Source organism: Diceros bicornis, chromosome 18 (genome assembly GCF_020826845.1).
Source record: "Diceros bicornis minor isolate mBicDic1 chromosome 18, mDicBic1.mat.cur, whole genome shotgun sequence".
NCBI classification, from domain to species: domain Eukaryota; kingdom Metazoa; phylum Chordata; class Mammalia; order Perissodactyla; family Rhinocerotidae; genus Diceros; species Diceros bicornis.
In genome coordinates this window covers 3903987-3923448 of record NC_080757.1, presented here as the reverse complement: position 1 = coordinate 3923448, position 19462 = coordinate 3903987, and the positions used below count along the sequence as shown (strand labels likewise).

At 42.3% G+C, this 19462-nt stretch overlaps 1 protein-coding gene across 3 annotated transcripts in view; it reads right to left on the bottom strand.

Moving 5' to 3' along the window:
• FBXW10B (F-box and WD repeat domain containing 10B) overlaps positions 1 to 16253 on the bottom strand; it is a 37212-nt gene extending 20959 nt beyond the window's left edge. For 2 of the 3 annotated variants that reach the window (XM_058559255.1, XM_058559256.1), the window contains exons 1-7: positions 15749 to 16253; positions 13744 to 13920; positions 12549 to 12749; positions 12334 to 12461; positions 11423 to 11545; positions 8321 to 8430; positions 6550 to 6750 (exon numbers count right to left, since the gene is read on the bottom strand). In XM_058559255.1, the coding sequence (XP_058415238.1) occupies positions 6550 to 6750; positions 8321 to 8430; positions 11423 to 11545; positions 12334 to 12461; positions 12549 to 12749; positions 13744 to 13920; positions 15749 to 16253 (1445 nt within the window). Of the gene's footprint in view, positions 1 to 6549; positions 6751 to 8320; positions 8431 to 11422; positions 11546 to 12333; positions 12750 to 13743; positions 13921 to 15748 lie in introns of all 3 variants that reach the window. The other variant, XM_058559254.1, reaches the window with a different exon arrangement.
• Positions 16254 to 19462: the final 3209 nt, after the last annotated feature.

The window sequence follows — 19462 nt, the reverse complement described above, 5'->3', positions numbered from 1 at the left end:
CAATGCAAGCCCAATCAAAAGTCTAGTTAGATTTTTTTAAAGCTGATAAACTTACTCTAAAAACTCAAAAAATATATACCATAGCTGTTACATAAAAAGGAAAATGAAGAGTAGAACTTGCCCCACCATCATATATTAAAACATTCTCCAAATGCATAACTAGAAACAAGACAAATCAATAATTTTAAAAACAGGGTGGTTCCAATCAAAATCCCAGCAAGTTATTTTGTAGATGCTGACAAACTTATTTTAAAGTTTATATGGAGAGTCATAAGACCCAGAATCACCAACACAATATTGCAGGAGGGGAACAAAGTTGGAGGAGTGACACTACCCAACTTCAAGACTTACTATAAAGCTACTGTAATTAAGATAGTGTGGTATTTGTGAAAAAAACAGACAAATAGATGAATGGAACAGAATAGAGAGCCCAGAAATAGACCCACATAAATATAGTCAACTGATTGCAAAGGGAATACAATGGAGCAAAGCTAGTCTTTTCAACAAATGGTGCTGGAATAACCGAACATCCACATGCAAAAAAATGAATTTAGACACAGACCTTACACCCTTCATAAAAATTAACTCAAAATGGATCATAGACTTAAATATAAAACACAAAACTATAATACTCCTAGAAGATAACATAGGAGAAAACTAGATGACCTTGGGTATGGCAATGACTTTTTAGGTACAACACCAAAGGCATGATCCATGAAAGAAATAATTGATAGGCTGGACTTCATTAAAATTAAAAATGTCTGCTCTGCAAAAGACAATGTCAAGAAAACGAGAAGACAAGGCACAGACTGGAAGAAAATATTTGCAAAATGCACATCTTATAAAGGACTGTAACCCAAATTATACAAAGAACATACAAAACTCAACAATAAGAAAACAAACAACCCAATTAAAAAATGGACCAAAGGGCCGGCCCCGTGGCTTGGTGGTTAAGTGCGCGTGCTCCGCTGCTGGCGGCCCGGGTTCGGATCCCGGGCGCACACTGACGCACCGCTTCTCTGGCCATGCTGGGGCCGCGTCCCACATACAGCAACTAGAAGGATGTGCAACTGTGACATACAACTATCTACTGGGGCTTTGGGGGAAAAATAAATAAAATTATAAAAAAAAAAAAAAAATGGACCAAAGATCTTAACAGACACCTCATCAAAGAAGATATGCAGATGGAAAATAAGCATATGAAAAAATGTTCCACATCATAGGTCATCAGGGAAATGCAAATTTAAAACAATAATGAGATACCACTACACACCTATTAGAAGAGCCAAAATCCAAAATACTGACAACACCAAATGCTGGTGAGGATGTGGAGCGACAGGTACATTCATTCATGGTGGGAATGCAAAATGGTACAGCCATGCTGGAAGACAGTTGGTGGTATCTTACAAAACTAAACATACTTTTACCATAAGATCCAGCAATCGTGCTCCTTGGTATTTACCCAAAGGAGCTGAAAACATATGTCCACACAAAAACCTGCAAACAGATGTTTATAGTAGTTTTATTCATAATCACCAAAACTTAGAAGCAATCAAGATGTCCTTCAGTAGATGAATGAATAAACAAACTGTGTACCTCCAGACAATGGAATATTATTCAGGATGAAAAAGAAATACGATATCAAGCCATGAAGAGACATGGAGGAACCTTGAATGCATGTTACTCAGTGAAAGAAGCCAATCTGAAAAGGCTATATACTGTATGATTCCAACTATATGACATTCAGGAAAAGGCAAAACTGTGGAAACAGTAAAAAGATTAGTGGTTGCTAGATGTTGGGGTACGGAGGAAGGATGAATAGACAGAGCACAGAGAATTTTTTAGGACTGTGAAAATACATCGTATGATACTGTAATGATAGATATGTGTCATTATATATTTATCCAAATTCATAGAATGTACAACACCAAGAGTGAACCCTAAGGTAAACTATGGACTTTGGGTGATTATGCTGTGTCCATGTAGGTTCATCAGTGGTAATAAATGTCCCACTCTGGTGGGGAATGTCGATACTGGGGGAAGCTGTGGTGGGGGGGCAGGGAATATATGGGAAATCTCAGTACTTTCCTTTCAATTCTGCTGTGAACCGAAAACTCCTCAATAAAAATTGTCTTTTTCTTTAAAAAAAAGAAAAAAGTGGTTTTGGTGCAAGAACAGAAGAACAAGCCAATGGTCTAGAATAGACAGCTCACAGAGACATTCTCACATATATATGGGAAATTACCATGTGATAAAGAAGACACCACAAATCATTGGGGGAAATGGCAGGTTATTTAATAGTTGCCATGGGAGAAACTGCTCACTTTATTTAAAAATAAATAGATAAAATGGAAACTCTACCTAATACCACATACAAAGTTAGACTGCAAGTAGATTAAAGAACTGAATGCAAAAGGTAAAACTATAACAGAAGAAAATATTTAAAAATACCTTTGTGGGGCCGGCCTGGTGGCGCAAGCGGTTAAGTGCGTACGCTCCGCTGCGGTGGCCCGGGGTTCGCTGGTTCAGATCCCGGGCGCGCACCAACGCACTGCTTGTCAAGCCATGCTGTGGCGGCGTCCCACATAAAGTAGGGGAAGATGAGCATGGATGTCAGCTCAGGGCCAGTCTTCCTCAGGAAAAAGAGGAGGATTGGCATTGGATGTTAGTTCTGGGCTGATCTTCCTCACAAAAAAAAAAAAAAAATACCTTTGTGACATAGAGGGGGGAAGAATCACAGACATGAAGCCCCCCTAAAAATTGATTAATGGATACATTTTATTCATCAATATTAAGAATTTTTATTCAACAAAGGACACTATGAACAAAGTTAATAGATTGATGAAAGAATAGGAGATGACATTTGCAATTTTAAAACTGACAAGGGACTAATATGGCCCCAATAGAAAAATGAGCAAAGAGTATAATCAGGCAATTTACAAAAGAGGAAGCCCCAAAAGTTAATAAACAAATGTATTAGTAACCAGAGTAATATAAATGGAAATGATTGTACGTACAAGTATCCATCTGGCAAAAATTTGAAAGCTGGATGATGCCCAATATTGGTAGGGAAATAGAGATACAGGAGCCCTGCTGGTGAGAGTGTAGACCCATATGGTCATTCTGGACTTCAATCTGGTACTTCTTAGTCAAATTAGGGACTGCCTACCCTATGTCTTGGCAAGTCCACTCCTGGGTACATATCCCTGAGAAATCTCACAATGTCCATGAAGGGACAAAGATACTCAGTGCAGCATTATTTGGAGGCAAGGTAGTGACCATCACTGGGACAGCAAGCAGGTAAAATGTATATGCAGAACTCAGAGTAAAACTACACAACAGTTAAAAACAACTGATTAGATGATAACATGGATGAATCTTTGAAACATAGGGTGAGGCGCAAAACTCAGATACCAAGAGAGGTTTAAAATAATACCACGGGTGAGAATTATAAATACATGTACAAAATATATCAATACACGTTTTAAGAGAACACACATAAAAAAAGATACACATTAAGAAAGATTTGAGGGCTGGCCCGGTGGCGTAGCAGTTAAGTGCGTGCGCTCCACTGCAGCAGCCCAGCGTTGGCAGGTTCGGATCCCGGCGTGCACCAACACACCACTTGTCAAGCCATGCTGTGGCGGCGTCCCATATAAAGTAGAGGAAGATGGGCACGGATGTTAGCCCCGGGCCAATCTTCCTCCGCAAAAAGAGGAGGATTGGCAACAGATGTTAGCTCAGGGCTAATCTTCCTCACAAAAAAAAAAAAAAGGAAAGAAAGAAAGAAAGATTTGATGGTAGGCCGTGGGGGAAGAGAATAGGAGTGAAGAATGGAGATAAAAAAGAATTAACAAATAAATAAATAAAACAAGAATGGAGCCTTGTACGAACCAATGATAATAACATGACGTGAACAGAGAAGTATAATTAACTCAATCCTCTGCACCTGAGGTCTGAAAAAGAATTAAAACAAATCTCCTCACCCACCCCCTGAAAAAGAGATTTAGATGGAAGTGTGAAAGTCCAAGAATAGCCAAAACATCTGAAGAAGAACAAAATGGGGGGACTTGCACTACCAGATACAGAGACTTTAAATACCAAAAAAAGTAATTAAGACAGTGTGGTATTGACCAACAGTAGTCAAACAGACAAACGACATAGAGTAGAGAGTCCAGAGATAGAAATATATAGATTCTCGTCTTATGACAAAGCAAGTAGTGCAGAGCGGTGGAGAAAGGACAGTCTCTTCCATAAATGGTACTTAGATAATTGGATATCCAAATGCAGAGAGAAAAAAAAGGAATTGGACTCTCACCTCATATGATAACAAAAATCAGTTTCAGGTAGATTTAAGACCTAAAGATGAAAGGCAAGGCTATTATTAAAAAAAAAAAAAACCTTTAAAAAAGACACTATAGGAGAATGTCTTTATGACTTTAAGGTAGGGAAGGATTTCTTAAACATGTCAAATCAACAAAGTTGACTACATTAATGTTAAAATTATCTGTTCACCAAAGGACACCACAGACAGTGAAAACATGAGTCTTAAAATCTAAGAAGAGGGCCGGCCCTGTGGCTTAGTGGTTAAGTGTGCGCGCTCCGCTGCTGGTGGCCCGGGTTCGGATCCCGGGTGTGCACCGACACGCCGCTTCTCCCACCATGCTGAGGCCGTGTCCCACATACAGCAACTAGAAGGATGTTCAGCTATGACATACAACTATCTACTGGGGCTTTGGGGGGAAAATAAATAAATAAATAAATAAAAGATCCAATTTAAAAAAATAAATAAATAAATAAAAATAAAATCTAAGAAGAAATTTGCAGCACAAAAATAAACAGAGAATCAGAATCCAGAAAATATAAAGAACTCCTATGAATCAATAAGAAAAGGATAAGTAAACCAACAGAAAAATAAGCCAAATAAACAGAAACTGAACACGAATTTCAGAGAAGAGGAAGCACAAATGGCTCCAAAACATACTGTGATGGCTAATTTTATGTGTCAACTTGGAGGGTGTTTTTGGACGAGGTTAAACTTTAAATCGGTGAACTGTGAGTAAAGCAGATTGCCCTCCATAATGTGGATGGGCCTCACCCAATCAGCTGAAGGCCTGAATAGAACAGAAAAACCAGCTTCCCCTAGCAAGAGGGAATTCTCCAGCAGACTTCCTGCAGACTTCGTCTCCTAGATCTCCAGCCTGCTGGCCCAGGCTGCAGATTTTAAATTTTCGGGGTTCCATAATCACATGAGTCAATTCCTTCTAATAAATCTCTTTATATACATGTATATAAGAAGGGATCTTCTCAGACCCTGCCAGTGGGAGTGTAACTTAATACAACCACCTTGAAAAACAATTTAGTACTCCTAACTAGAAATTCCACTACTAAGAATATACCTTAAAAAAAAACTCAGGCCCTATAGTCAACAATACTGTGCCATATATTTGAAAGTTGCTAAGAGAGTAGATCTTAAAAGTTCTCATCACAAGAAAAAAAAATTTTGTAACTATGTGTGGTGATGGACATAACTGAACTTATTGTGGTAATCATTTTGCAATATATACATATATCAAATCATTATGTTGTACACCTAAAACTAATAGATTATATGTCGATTATATCTTGATAAAAATTTTTTTTAAAAAACTCATGCACATGGGCACCAGGAAACACATCTAAGAACATCTATGGCAGCACTTTTGAAAGAATAAAAGACTACAAACAATGCAAATATCCATCAACAGAAGAATAAATAAATGAGTTATGATATATTCATCCAATAAAATACAATATCTCAGTGAAAATAAATTAATTATTGCTATCTACATCGTATGTGTGAATCTCAAAATCATAGTTCAGTGCAAGAATCAAGTACAGATGAATTTTTAAAATATAATTCCATTTATGTTAAGTTCAAAAATGGACAAAAGTAATCAATATATTTGGAGATATATAAATAGGTATCAAAATTATAAAGAAATCTATGAAGAAATACAAGGGAATAATTAGTATAAAATTTAGGATAAGATTACCTCTGGTTGGTAGGAAGGAAGAAGCAAAAAGGAAAGGCACACAGTGGGATTTGGGGAATGGTCATGTTCTATTTCTCCGCCACAGTAATGAGCACATGGGTGCTTATTATATTGTTTACAAATATACGTATACATACATTGTCAAACACTATTTTGCTTCTACATCGGATTTCCCACCCACAAAAAACTACTTTCCCATGAAGGAATCTATAAAAAGAAATATAAATTACGCCTTCACCTAAGAACTCTAAGAAAGATACTTTCTGATTCACAGTCTTCAACTAGAAAACAGATCTGAGAATTGTTATAAATCTATGTCATTCAGAGTTTAAACAATATACAAATTCTTGGTTTTTACCTTGCCAAAAAGAAGAAAATGTTGTGGGTTATTCTAGAAGTCAGTATCATTTAGGGTAACTTTTCAATAAACACAAAAAGGAAAAAGCGCGTGTGCTTCTTCCACAAGCTGACTTTAGGCCCTGGGTGGGGACCACAACTTCCTTGGACCACTCACCTGATGCTCAGGTCATAACTCCCGCTCAGAAGAAAGTTTTCCTCCTCACACAAGAAGAGGGCTCGGACACTGCCAGCATGGCCTCGGAATTCAACAGGCATCTCCTTCATTTGTCTGAGGTCCAGAAGCCGGATCTTCCGATTGGATGACACAGCTACCAAATCTCCCCCTGAATAGTGAATCACTCTGTTTCGGTCCCACCTGAGTTGCAGGGGGACAAGGATGATCCATGAAAGGAGAGTTAGTGTCCTTCCTGAAACTCACTGAGCACAGTGGCTCTCACCTGCAGCAATGGTATAATGGAAAATTCAGGGCCTTCCAACAAGGGATGTAGCAGAAGGCAAGGTCTAGTACTAATGGGCCCTGATGAATCCCTACCTCATACCATAACAAAAATCCATTTCAGGTAGATTTAAAACCTAAAGATAAAAGGCAAAATTATAAAGAAAAAAATCTGCTAATGTATGATAAATCCCCAAGAGAGAATAGAGTATGCAGGATTTCCCAAACTTATTTGACGGTGGAAATCTTTTTTCATGGAAAACCTCAGAGGAACACAGTTGGGATGCCCTATACCCACTGCATATCCCTCTTTTCTTCTTTTTTTCTTAACCAATATCCTATGAGCATATATTAGATTAAGTCCTGGGCTAATAGGTTCCATGGCATATACAAAGATGAATAAGATATGGAACAAGCCCTCAATGAGCTTGTAGTCCAAGAAAACAGGGTGAGTTGAATTAATTTTCCAATCATAAGATTATTAGCAAGTAGATAAAATATGAGCAGGATGACCAAACAATTTATTGTCCAAACTGAGACATTTTTTATTGTGAAAGGGGACACTGTAATTCATTACTTGAGGACCACAGAGGAAAGCAGGATTGTTTCAGTGAACAGTCACTCTAACTAGGAAGAGCAACTCTTGGTCTTTTTGTGCTCGTTCCATTTTCGTCATATCTAGAGTTCAACCAGTCATCTTCTCTTTTAAAGAGCACTTATCACCAGACTATCCATAAAAACTCGACTTTGCCTTTCCCCTTTCTGCTCTGTCTTCCCCCTACTGACTGGTTAAGATACAATTTGATAGTAAGATTCACGGCCAAAAATAAAATAGAGAAGACCTTCACAAACCCCTGTGAGTAAAGAGTGAAGTCCCAAAGTTTGGCAGGAAATTGATTATTAAAGGATCTTCTTACGGCATATCCAAATGATGTCACACTATGCAGTTATCATGAATACCATTTTCATATTTAACATGGAAAGATATCCACAGAACTTTGCTGGAGTGGGTTACAGAAATATGTGTAGATTGACCCCATTCCTACTTAAAATATGTATTTATACATGCAAAGGAAAAAATTCTAGGACAGACATCAATATTAACAGCAGTTATATCTAGGTGACAAGATTATAGGAGATCTTTGCTTTTCTCTATACATTTTCTGGCATTTGGTAGATTTTTTCCCAATAAGCATACATTACTTCTAAAATTAGAATAAAACAATAAAGATATTTCAAAACATCAACAATAGGCTGTTGGTCAGTGTACCCAAAATTTATAAGGGGAATGTGTCCTCCACCCACTGCTGAGAACTGTGCAAAAATCAAGCACCTATTCTCCAAATGGGATATCGTGTTAGTTTGGGGCTGGAGCTTGAGGTGAGGAAGAATTGCCTTGCCAACTGAACATGAGTCTTGGGAATCCTAAGACACCAGTGTGGGCAATTCAAGAGCCCCTGAAGACCTGGATTCTCACCCCGGTACCTACGTGTCAGAGAGAATGCGGATATTGTAAGTCCCACAGAAGACATTTCTCTCCTCCATCAGGACCTGCTGGGTCTCCTGGTTCTGGTATGCAGCCCACAGGTTGTAGTCACTCTAACAAAGGAACACATGGAGTCAAAGTACAGTGGCAACTTTACCCAGGGTCCCAGACAGGCATCCTCTAGAGTCTCCCCTGGCAAGGGCGCAAGGGCCCGTGGATTCCTTTTCAGGCTGTGGCTGCTGCTACGTGGTGATGGGGAGAGGCAAATGAGCAGGCACTAAACTAATCCATGAGTTAGAAAATATTGAGTCAAGGGTCCTAATTCTTCTTCTACCTCTTTTTATTTTCTATGTGTTCTGATTCCATTAACTTTCGAAGTTGCTGATAGCACAACTTTCCCAAAAATGAGTTCACAAAGGGTATGCTCACAAAATAAAGTCACAGGTGCCCGTTTACCGACCATTTCATGGAAGCCAGGGTTTCACATTTATACTGCGTATTCTTGACAGTACAAAGCATGCTCATGAGAACTCAAGCCATGAGTGAAATTACTGTTACACACTCTATCATATATGCTTCAAAGTTTTCATACATCTGCAACCTTAATTTGTTCTTACAGCTGCCTCACAAAGTACATCATTTGCCCCACAAAGTATTCTCATCATTTTACAGAAGAGGTATCTGAGCCTCAGAGAGGGGGCATCAGTTTCATCCAGTTCCAGCAGGAGTGCTTCTCTTTCTTTTCCAATTGTTCCTTTCCTCATTCCTTCTTTCTTTTCTTCCTCCCTCCCTCCCTCCCTCCTTCCCCACCTCTCTCCCTTCATCCCACACTTTCTGAACAGCCATGGCTGTTAGCATGCCAGGCATGCTAAATTCAGGCATAGATGACTCAACTTGACACCCAGTTCCACTCTTCTTCCCATCCATACTCTCCACCCTCAAATAGCAGGAATACCAATGACCCTAGCAGGAAACCAGAAAACAGGGTGGGTTTATCATGAAAGCAAAGAAGACCATAGCATTGTGTTTGCATCTGGGAGTCCTCTGGGGGACATCGCTTCTTAAGTCTCCTTCCAAACCTTAGCCTTCTCTTCCACGCCTGTAGACTCTTCCTCAGGATGCCTGCTTTCCTCAGCTCACTCTCCTTCTTAATCTTTAAGCAAGTAGTGATATCCATCTAGAAGTCTCTCCCCAGAAAAATCTGTCAACCTGCTTCCCTTCCAGTGTCCAAGCAGCTTTGATATCCTGCCTTGAATTAAATGAGGCCTTCTCGGCTTCTCACGGCCCAGGATGGAATTCCTTAGCTCTTGCTCATCAACTAAGTTTTGAAAACCTAGAAGCCACATGGCGGAGTCAGTGGGAGGACAAAGACCTGGGTTCAAATCCCAGCTCTGCCACTGACCAGCTGTCAGACCCTGGGCAAGTTTCTAACTTCACAGTCTTCATTTCCACACCCATAAACTGGGAGCAATGACATCTACCCAACTATAGTGAAGATCAGGTAAATGACGTATACAAAGCTCTTGGCACAGTGGCTGGCACATTGTTGAGCTGAATGGAGAGTGCCCATTGAGATCACCACCCCTCAGACGCACTCACCTCCACTTTTTCCTAGCAGACCCCTTAATTGCTCAGTCTCGCTGCTTCACATGTTCTCTTCTGGTCTCCACACTGCTTTACCTGTTTCTCTCTTGTCTTAACTTACACATTTCTAAAATATGAAACACTGTCCGGGTAGCCCTTTTTTGTCAGGCGATTACTAACTACATCACCTAAGGAAGAAGTGTGTTGGTCTTGTTATACTTAACAGAGTGACAGGCTTCGAAAAAGCGGGTCAGCGTTCAACTTGTATCTCTGTCACTCCACTGGCTGGGAGACCTGAAACTCTCTGTGCCTCAGTTTCTTCCTCTATAACATGAGTGAATGGGCCAACTCAAAAATTAAAATGGGCAGGTCAAATGAGGTCCACAAATGTGATTTCTTTGGCCCACATAGTTTCTAAAAATTCTTTTAATTTAGGAAAAGCATTTAAGAAAAGCAAAAGATGTCACATGGTAATTCAGATTTCTATCTTCTCTTGAAAGCTCAGATGGTCTGGGAGGTTGAGGTCCACAGTCTCCCATGGCAATAATTAGCTGCAGCTGAGTAGCAACTGGCCCCTTCAGATGGGGAGTGAACTCTCATGTTCATCACGGTCCATTGTCCTTTACTGCTTACACCTCCTGCCTCCCTCATTTGTGTGACCTGTCTGACCTCTACAGACGCATAAACTAGATGGTTTCTCCGGACGCTTCTGTTTCTCAGATTCTAGTTTATACTGCACGGTTTCCTTTGGGGAAGCTTCAGTCTGACCACCCCTTGTTAAGTATCCTTTTTGGGCCCATTGACTAGATTTCAAAATAGAAGGCCCTTGAACAGAGAGGAGCGGGCAGGAATCTAATGGTTTTAGGAATTACCACCATTCCTAGACAGGCAGAACATAGAGCTCAGAGTCTTCCATCTGCTCTTCTCTTTTATTGCCCAAGATTTGGTAGGGACGTCTAAGGTTAAGTGACTCTCCCCTTCCATCCTAGAACCAGAATGAATCTGGAAGTGAGAGATGAGACAGTTCAATTCATTCTGGACTCTGGAAATTCTGGACCAGCCCTGGCTCTCCCCTCATGTCCTTCCTCTTCCTGAGCTGCAGATACTCACAGCCCCTAGATGCATGGATTGACAGGTGTCAAGGAAAATCCCAGCTATCACTGACATTGCTCCTGGCTCTGAGCTCTCCACTAGATGACTTGGTGCCATAGATATAGGACATGGCCATGGGATTTGAAGCAAGGAAGAACCCTGAGAGGACAACCAAATCAATCTACTCAATGAGGAATTTAAGGCTTAAAGAAAGGAAGTGACTTGCTTTGACTTGCTTAAGGACACACAGCTCAGAACTCTGGTCTCCCTTAGGGGATGTCGGCTCCCATATCCTATACCCATATGCTATATCCTATATCCTCTTGTTTTCTATATCCTCATGTGAGGGCTGAGTCTAGACCTCAGCCTTCAATAGCCAATAAGAACGTGACACTGACAGTTACTTGCCCCGATGCCATCAGAACCCACCTTCGTTATCAGTTTCCATTTCTGATTTTTCATACGCATGTGCTTTCCATCATCTGCCACTTTAGGAACCGGGACAAAAAACTTGTTGGCATAATTAGGATCTATTCCCCTTGTGTAGGACCCCTGGGGAAAAAAATAACAGAAAATGGCTATTCTTGGTTCCTACTCTCCAAGAGGAGGGGAAAATCTAGTGCTTGGCAAGATCTGAAAGATGGGTGAGCTCTGGCTAAGGAAGGCCTAGGCCTGGCCAGTTAGGCCGGTAGTGTGTGCCGACTGGTTCAAGGAGGATACGGAATACCAGACACCTGGAGCAAGACCAGCAAGAGATGGTTAGCAGTTGCCAGCTTTCCAGAGTATGGTCTCCTTCACAGTGCCTGCTGCTTCTCGTCTCTGTCATCTGTCTGCTGGGAAAAAGCCAAGCTACCAAGAACCCATAATTTAGGGTTAGGGTGCAGGCAAGAAACAGAAGTAAAAATGCCAGAGATGGTTACTATTGGGGGGAAATTACATTTTAACCTAAAAATATACTTTGTGGCCTTGTAAACATCTGTGTACCATACGAGGCTGAGCCAGAAACACACTCATGGCTTTCTTATTGCAGAGGCTACAGTACAGCTCTCTGGGAAAAAATTCCCTGCTTGGTGAGATTTCGGAAAGGCTCTGCCTCCCTCTTCTTGAGAGGTTTCTATACATGTTGTCCCTGCTGGATGCACTGACAATGGGAGAGTAAGTGGTGATTAGCGAGGAGTTCAGACAAAAAGGAAATGACTGCTGAAGCCTACACAGCAGCAAATGTGGAGCAGGAGGCCAGCTAAGGGTCTGCCGAGCAGACGGAAAGGCTCCTGGTGAGGCCAACCTCAACACGGAAGTGAGGCTGGTCTCCAGATGGTCCCCTCCCAGACAGGAAATACCTGCAAGATGGCAATCTGGTTCTGAATGAATGTGTGCGTCGACAGGTCCATCTTGACCTGCTGTACCAGTGCGGCCCAGTGCTGGCTCACAGAGGCACACCTGTTCAGGGTGTTTTTATCCAGCATACCTGAAAAAAGGAGATGGACTTGGAAACCTCCAAACAGGGCCACAACGGGAGGTCTCTTAAGAAATCCCCCAGTCCAGCCCAGCATACTTAGAGTATACTTGGAGAGGTGGATGGGCAGGAGACGGATGAAGTCCCGGTATTTGCTGACCCCAGAAGACAGGCATCTGACAGCATCCAGGTCGACCAACAGATCGGAGGGGGTGCACCCTGCTTTGGGCATGTCTGCTTTTCTAGAAAACAGCCTATTCATCTCGGAAATACACTGGAGCGAACTCTTCCATTCTCCTTCTAGAGCGAAGCCAGAAAAAGTTTCATGGTCGGGTTGTCTCTGTGCTAAGTCCAGACCAGGAGAAAGTCCTCACCACAAGCTCTCCCCAAAAATAGAGCTCATCAGAGTCTACCCTTAGGCCACGGGGTTTGTGTCATTTCTTCTGCCAAAATGAAAGTAGAACCTCCCAAACCAAACACACAAGTACTTTTCAGCCTTCCCAGCTCAAAGAGATGTCTATAGTATCATAGCCTGCCCTGCTTGGGGGAAATGGCACTGTGTCTGGAACTTCTTTTAAATACCACAACAAGGAAAACTTTTACACAATTTTTTGAAGGGGGAATGAATGAAATAGATTGGTAAATGTTGATAATTATTGAAGTTGGGTGATGTTTATGTGGGTGGTTATTATAATGTTCTATCTTTTGAAATATAGAAATTTTTGAAATTTGAAATTTTCCATATAAAAAATGTTTTAGAATCTATCCTTTGTGTTTCCTGTAATTATTTCACATTTATGTCTTGCTTCAAAAACCAACTTAAGAAGGCCTTGAGTTCAGGCCCAAATTTCCCACTGCTTTTGTTTCCTCCTAAAGACTGACTCCAATGCTGTAAAAGTAGCCCCTGGTAAATCAAATCCTAGAGGTGCCCACCATGCCAGAGGTCAGGGCCCAGACCAGGGATTGTGGCCTGGGGCAGAGGGGGATTTCAAAGGGCACTGTTGATAGTTTCCTCCCTGATCTCTATTTTCAGGTGTCTCTCAGAGGCACCACGGTGGAGAGGTGGAAACACGGACTTTAGGGTCATACTGACTGATTTTAATCCTTGCTTCTTCCCCACCAGATGTGGGATTAAATGGGAGAATAAATTTCAGAGAGCCCAACACACACTGTAGGTGCCAAATGAATGTTAGTTCCCCAGATCCGCCATCCTCGGAGGCTGTTGCCCTGCCAGCCCCTCCAACTCCATTTCCAATCTCTTACCTTTTGGCTTTCTTGCTACGAGCTGACTTACCAGTATTAGATGTGTCCCGCACCATATTTTCAGGCAAGTTTTCTTTTCCTGAAGCTTTGGACAAAGGGAAGGATATGTGCCTGACTCTGATTCCCCGGTAGACACGCGAGGTCTTAGATCGGGGGTTGGAGTCTTTCTCAGGGAACAAAAATACATTGTTGGAGTCTTGATTGAGCCCTGGAAAACAAAAGACCAAGACAAGATTGCTCTGTAAGCGGGTGGGTGGAGGAGAAAGAGAGAGAAACAGTTTTATTTCTACTTGCTTCTTTAAATCTACACAAAATGGACCAGGCCAGTTACGTCTGTTTTTGTTTGGGGACTCCGAGTTTCTACACAAAGATCGCAGACAGCCCCCTGTTAGGTTTTGCCAGCCCACTTACAATGCAAAATTTATCAGAGCTTTATATACAAGGAGAGAGAGAGCTCAATGGGCAGGAGCCGGAAGAGAGACTGCTTTTCTGAAGCCCTTCCTTAATTGTCTTCAGCGATATGAATAACTGCCCTGAGTCAAATTAGAAAATTTAACTTTTTAAGAAAGAAGCTCCCCTAGGAAGAGGGGGAGGTCGCCACAAGCTGTACCTGGACTTACACATCTCCAGTATAGTTGGCTGATTCCTAGAGTGGGTGATGGAAGCCTTAGAAAAAGACTACAGAACACTGCGTGTGCGTGTACATGCCGCGCCCACCGTAGTCTCCTGCCCCTGTTGAGGGGGTAGCACTACACAGTGGGAGATGCTCAGGGGGAGGCCTGCTCAGGAGAGGTCACATTGCTGGGTGACCTAGGCCAAGTCACTCCAATTCCCTGAATTGTGGCTGCCTTACTATAAAATTAAAGAGTTGGACTGGTTGCTCTCTGATCTAATTTACAGGATTCTCTGATTTTTTCCACCACTTCTTCGTTCCAGAATATCGTTCTTTTACTTTCCTGACCCACCAAAAAAATCAAGTGGCATATATCAGGATCTACTGCCCCTAGGTCATCTAGCTTTAAAATTCTTTTGGATTCTATTAGCCTAAAATATGACCACAAATCAGGTCTCAGGGACATTAGGAATTCCCCACCTTCAAGAGCTCCAACTCAAACTCATCCACCTGCCCGCTCCCTCCCAGCCCTCTCCCACCCCTCACTAACACTGTGCTTCCCCACACTGGACCTTCCACGCCAGGACTCCTCTGTCATCTCCAGTCTCTTGCCACCCTTCTGGTTTCTTTTGCTTCCCTGATCCAGCTGGCAAAACACTTCCAAGATCTTCTCACCGACATCCTAGACCGATGGCTCTCAAAGTGAGGTCCCCAGACCAGCAACATCAGCATTAGCTGGGAACCTGTTAGAAATGCAGAATCTCAAGCCCACCTCAGTCCTGCTGAGTCAGGAGCTCAGGAGGAGGACCCCAGCCCTCTGGGTTTTAATAAGCCCTCCTGGTGGTTCAGATACAATTGAAGTTTCAGAACTACCGCCCTAGCCTTATTCGACCCTTTCACTGTCTCCAGCCTTGGATAAACTCCACTTCAAGGTTGGATTTTATGTACAAGCAAGGAATATGATGGAATGAATGAAAAAAAAGCCCTAAGTTCTAACCTCTTGGCATGGTTTCTGTGCAGTGCAAGCTGAAAGGTAAAACAATTCCATGGCTTCCCCTTACATCCTTCCCAAACCCAGTCCAATCTGCAACCCACGAATGTAGGAACCACACTAGCATTAAGAGGCCCGGATCATTTCTGGGTCTAAGGGATGCAGAAATCCATTTTAAATGCCTGACAGTTAAAAGTTCTGCGCTACTTCTTTCTGCATTTGTGGCTTTATAATTTTCTAGAAGGAAGTCACATTCAGCAATTTCTCCTTTGGTAAACGGGATCAGGTGTCAGGACAAAGAACACTATCCTGCATTCTGGAAAATCCCCCTCTACTTAAGCTTGTCCACACCACTGGTTCCTTTACAGGCCCCTGAAGTCTGGCTACCTGATCTTGGGGGGCCCTCTGCTCTCTACCTGTAGCCTTGTTTACCTGAGATGTTGCTCTGCTTTCTCAGAACCAGGGCCCTGAGGACATCAGCTGCGGTGAACAGTAACTTGGGGTTACACATCTGAAGCAGCAAAAGTGTGTAATTTGCCTTAGTCCGGTGGGTGCTGTTCCTAAACCAGTACAAAATCTCCCTCATCTTCTGTTCTGCTGTGCTATCCAACATTTGTTTCAAGGAGGACTTCACGATTTTTCCCTCCTCCTTGCTGAGGTTGATCCGGCACCTGTTATAGATGAAATCCTTCCCCTGTGTGGCCTGAAGGATATTTTGAAAATAGTGTAACAAATATAAGCTATCCAACTGATCGAGGGTGCTAACTAGAAACCTCCGCTGGGATATCTCGCCGACCCTTTGGAACCACTCTTTGGTAGAGAGGATTTTCCAAGCCAAGATACACGTTTCACACTTCTGGCACATGGGGACAAAATCACTTCCCCTCTCACAACGAAAATAGGGGGCGTTCTTGAGCCTTGATTCCAGGTTTTCCATGATCCTGAGACGACCAGCTCATTTTATCCCTGTCTGTCGTCAACTCCACCAAACTCCAGAGGAGCAGAAACTGATGAATATCCCAACTGAGCCTTTTCTATTAGAAACATCTCCCGAGGAAAAAGTCAACCGTCGCGATGAATAGAAATCTTATCTCTCCCAGAAACTGCCGGTAGAAGTCTGACTTTTTGAACTGACCTTCTAGGAAACATGGCTTTACCGTAAATCTCCTAAACCTAACACTGCTAACGTGGAGGCAGTTGCTGTATATTCTGAAAGAGCTGGTCATCTCATTTGTAGAACAACAAGAATAGTGTTAGGTAAATTTAAGTAATGTATGGGCCCCTTCTAAAGGAAAAAAACATGTTGTGAAGCCTGATGTTGAGCTTCAATTGTTGTCGTCATGAACGACTTTCAATTTTCACGAACATATAATTAGATGTAAACTTCTTATGCTTATAGCTTTTTGGTTATAAGGTGGCTATCCCAATGCTCCTGAATATGTTTATATTGATTTTCTTAACTCATCATCAAAGTAAAGACACAAATGTTTAATATAAATTTATTTAACTGCTTCAGAATGCTAACCAGAAACCTCTGCAGGAAACTACTCCTTAGTGGAAAAAATTTCACTAGGCCTGAGAATATATTTGGGGACTTCCGACCTCCATCACATGCCCACCCACGTGCGGGAGGCAGTGCGCTTAGCAGTGAAGAGTGTGGGGTCAGGGTCAGACTCCTGGGTTTGGACCCCGGCCCAGCTGCTTACCAGCTCTGTGGACGCAGGCACGTTGCTTAGTCCTCTATGCTTCAGTGTCCTCATCTGTAAAATGGAGACATAGCTCCTATTTCATAGAGTCGTTGTGGGGATTAAATGAGATATTTTATGCAAAACACTTAGAAGATTGCCTGGCACATATTTAGCCCTGAATAAATGCTAACCGTTGCCCTATTGTTGTCATCATCACAATTGTCATTAGGATCATTGTTCTGGGTGGCCAAACAACGTCCACTACAATGTTTATATGTGTATACATACATACACCGAGATGCATATAAAAAAATAATGAGAGTGTATGCACATAGTTTTTAAAAGAAAAATGACATGAAAATGACTTACCTATTTCACAAGGTCTTTACCAGTTAGCCCTGGCTTATGGCCCATTCAGGAGTAATGACTAGGGCCATGAGAGCCAAGCCTGTGAGTGCATAAGGCCCCTGGGGGTCCCAACCAGAAGCCTTCTGCTGCCAATTATGGCCAGAAAGAGACAGGGGCTCACTGGGCTTCTCCAACAGTTTTTTTTTTTTTTTTTTGTGAGGAGATCTGCCCTGTGCTAACATCCGCCAATCCTCCTCTTTTTTTGCTGAGGAAGACGGCCCTGGGCTAACATCTGTGCCCATCTTCCTCCACTTTATATGGGACGCCGCCACAGCATGGCTTGCCAAGCAGTGCGTCAGTGCGCGCCTGGGATCCGAACCAGCGAACCCCGGGCCGCCGCAGCGGAGCGCGCTCACTTAACCGCTTCCGCCACCGGGCCGGCCCCTCCAACAGTTTTAATGGCGAAATCCTGTTTGCAAATCACATCTTCTATAAAATTTCATTATGTAACATAGACAAAAGTGATATTATATTAATACAAATTTCTAAGTTCAAAACTCTGCTTGCTAGCAAGGCAATTATTGAGAACAATGGGGCTATTCTGATGAAGACAAAACCTTTAAACCTGAAGTTAAAGATGACATATATTGTCTTATATCAGCTTCAAAATCCACAAAATTTAAATTAGCAGCTGCTCCAGGAACCTAGAGTGCACAAAAAACAGTTTGAAAAATCACTATTATGTGCTGACATATTCAGGATGATCGTCTGCAAATAATTCTCAAAAGGCTCCACCAAAAAAATACACACACACATACAAAACACACATATACTGTGTGTCTGTATATATATACAGACAGAGAGAGAAAGAGCAAATGTAACAAAAAGTTAATCATCGGTGAATGTGGGTAAAGAGTATCTGAGTGTTCATTGTTCTATTCTTTCAGCTTTTCGTAGGTTTGAAATTTTTCAAAATAACTCATAAGGATATACCGCTAAGTTGGAAAAAATTATTGTAAAAGACTACTTCCTAACAATAGCCACCCAGCTTGCCACTGCAGCCAAAATGCCCTTGGAAATGTTAGGTAGCCCCAAAAAGAGTTTCAAAGGCACGCTGAGACAATTCTACATCAGACAAGATGAGATTCAAACATTGATTCTGGTACTTAGGAGCTGTATGATCTTGAGTAATCTCCCTGGCCTCTGAGCCTCGGTGTCTCCAGCTCACGGAGGAGGATTGTTGAGATGAAGGCAGGTAATAAAAATTATAGCTACCTTCTAGGATTAGACCACACATGTGAGACCAGTTGTCACTGCTATTGTTGTTGTTGTTGCCCTAGATTAAACCAAAAGGTTTGTAGTACTGTGAACGCTTCTAGTGCCCACGTCTGGAGACCTAGCACAGTTAGAGAAAGGAGATAGAAACCATCGCTGGGGTTGGTCAGCAATGGCAGTCTCCCACAAGGGTCAGGTGGGGACGGGAATCAGGCTGGGAAGGAGAGCAGTTGTAACAGCTTGGCCTCCTCTATCTGAAGAGCTTTCTGGAGAAAAGGCGAGAGCAGAGTAGCATCTAATCAGGAAGGCCAGACAAAGGCTGGTGGCCAGGAGGAGGGAGGCCCCAAGTGCTTGCGTATATAAGGGGGGACACAGTAACCCCAGAAGTGCTACCAACTAAAAGGAACTTGATTTTAAAGGTCCAAATAAATTAGGATTTTAATCTGTGAGACTGACACCCATCAAGGAAGCAGTTTTACTCACCCAACTCAGCCTTTATTCCACACTTGAGGGCGGACTGTGGCCCAGTGGAGGGGCACAGACTTGGGAGTCAGAGACTAGCTGGAATCCCATCGCTGTTTCTCACTAGCAATGTGGCCTTGGACAAGCTACTCAAGCCTCTCTGAACCCCCATTTCCTCATCTACAGAAGACACATGATAATCCCTACCCTGCAGGGTGTCATAGTGTGATGATTACGTTAATTAACGTGGGTGAGTATGGTAGTTAATTCTGCGGCCTCTCCATTCCATTCACCACTACTGCATGCAAATGCGTGTGCGCACACACACAGCATCTCACTCGGCTCAGGCAGGGAAGTTGGAGCCATTTGGGAT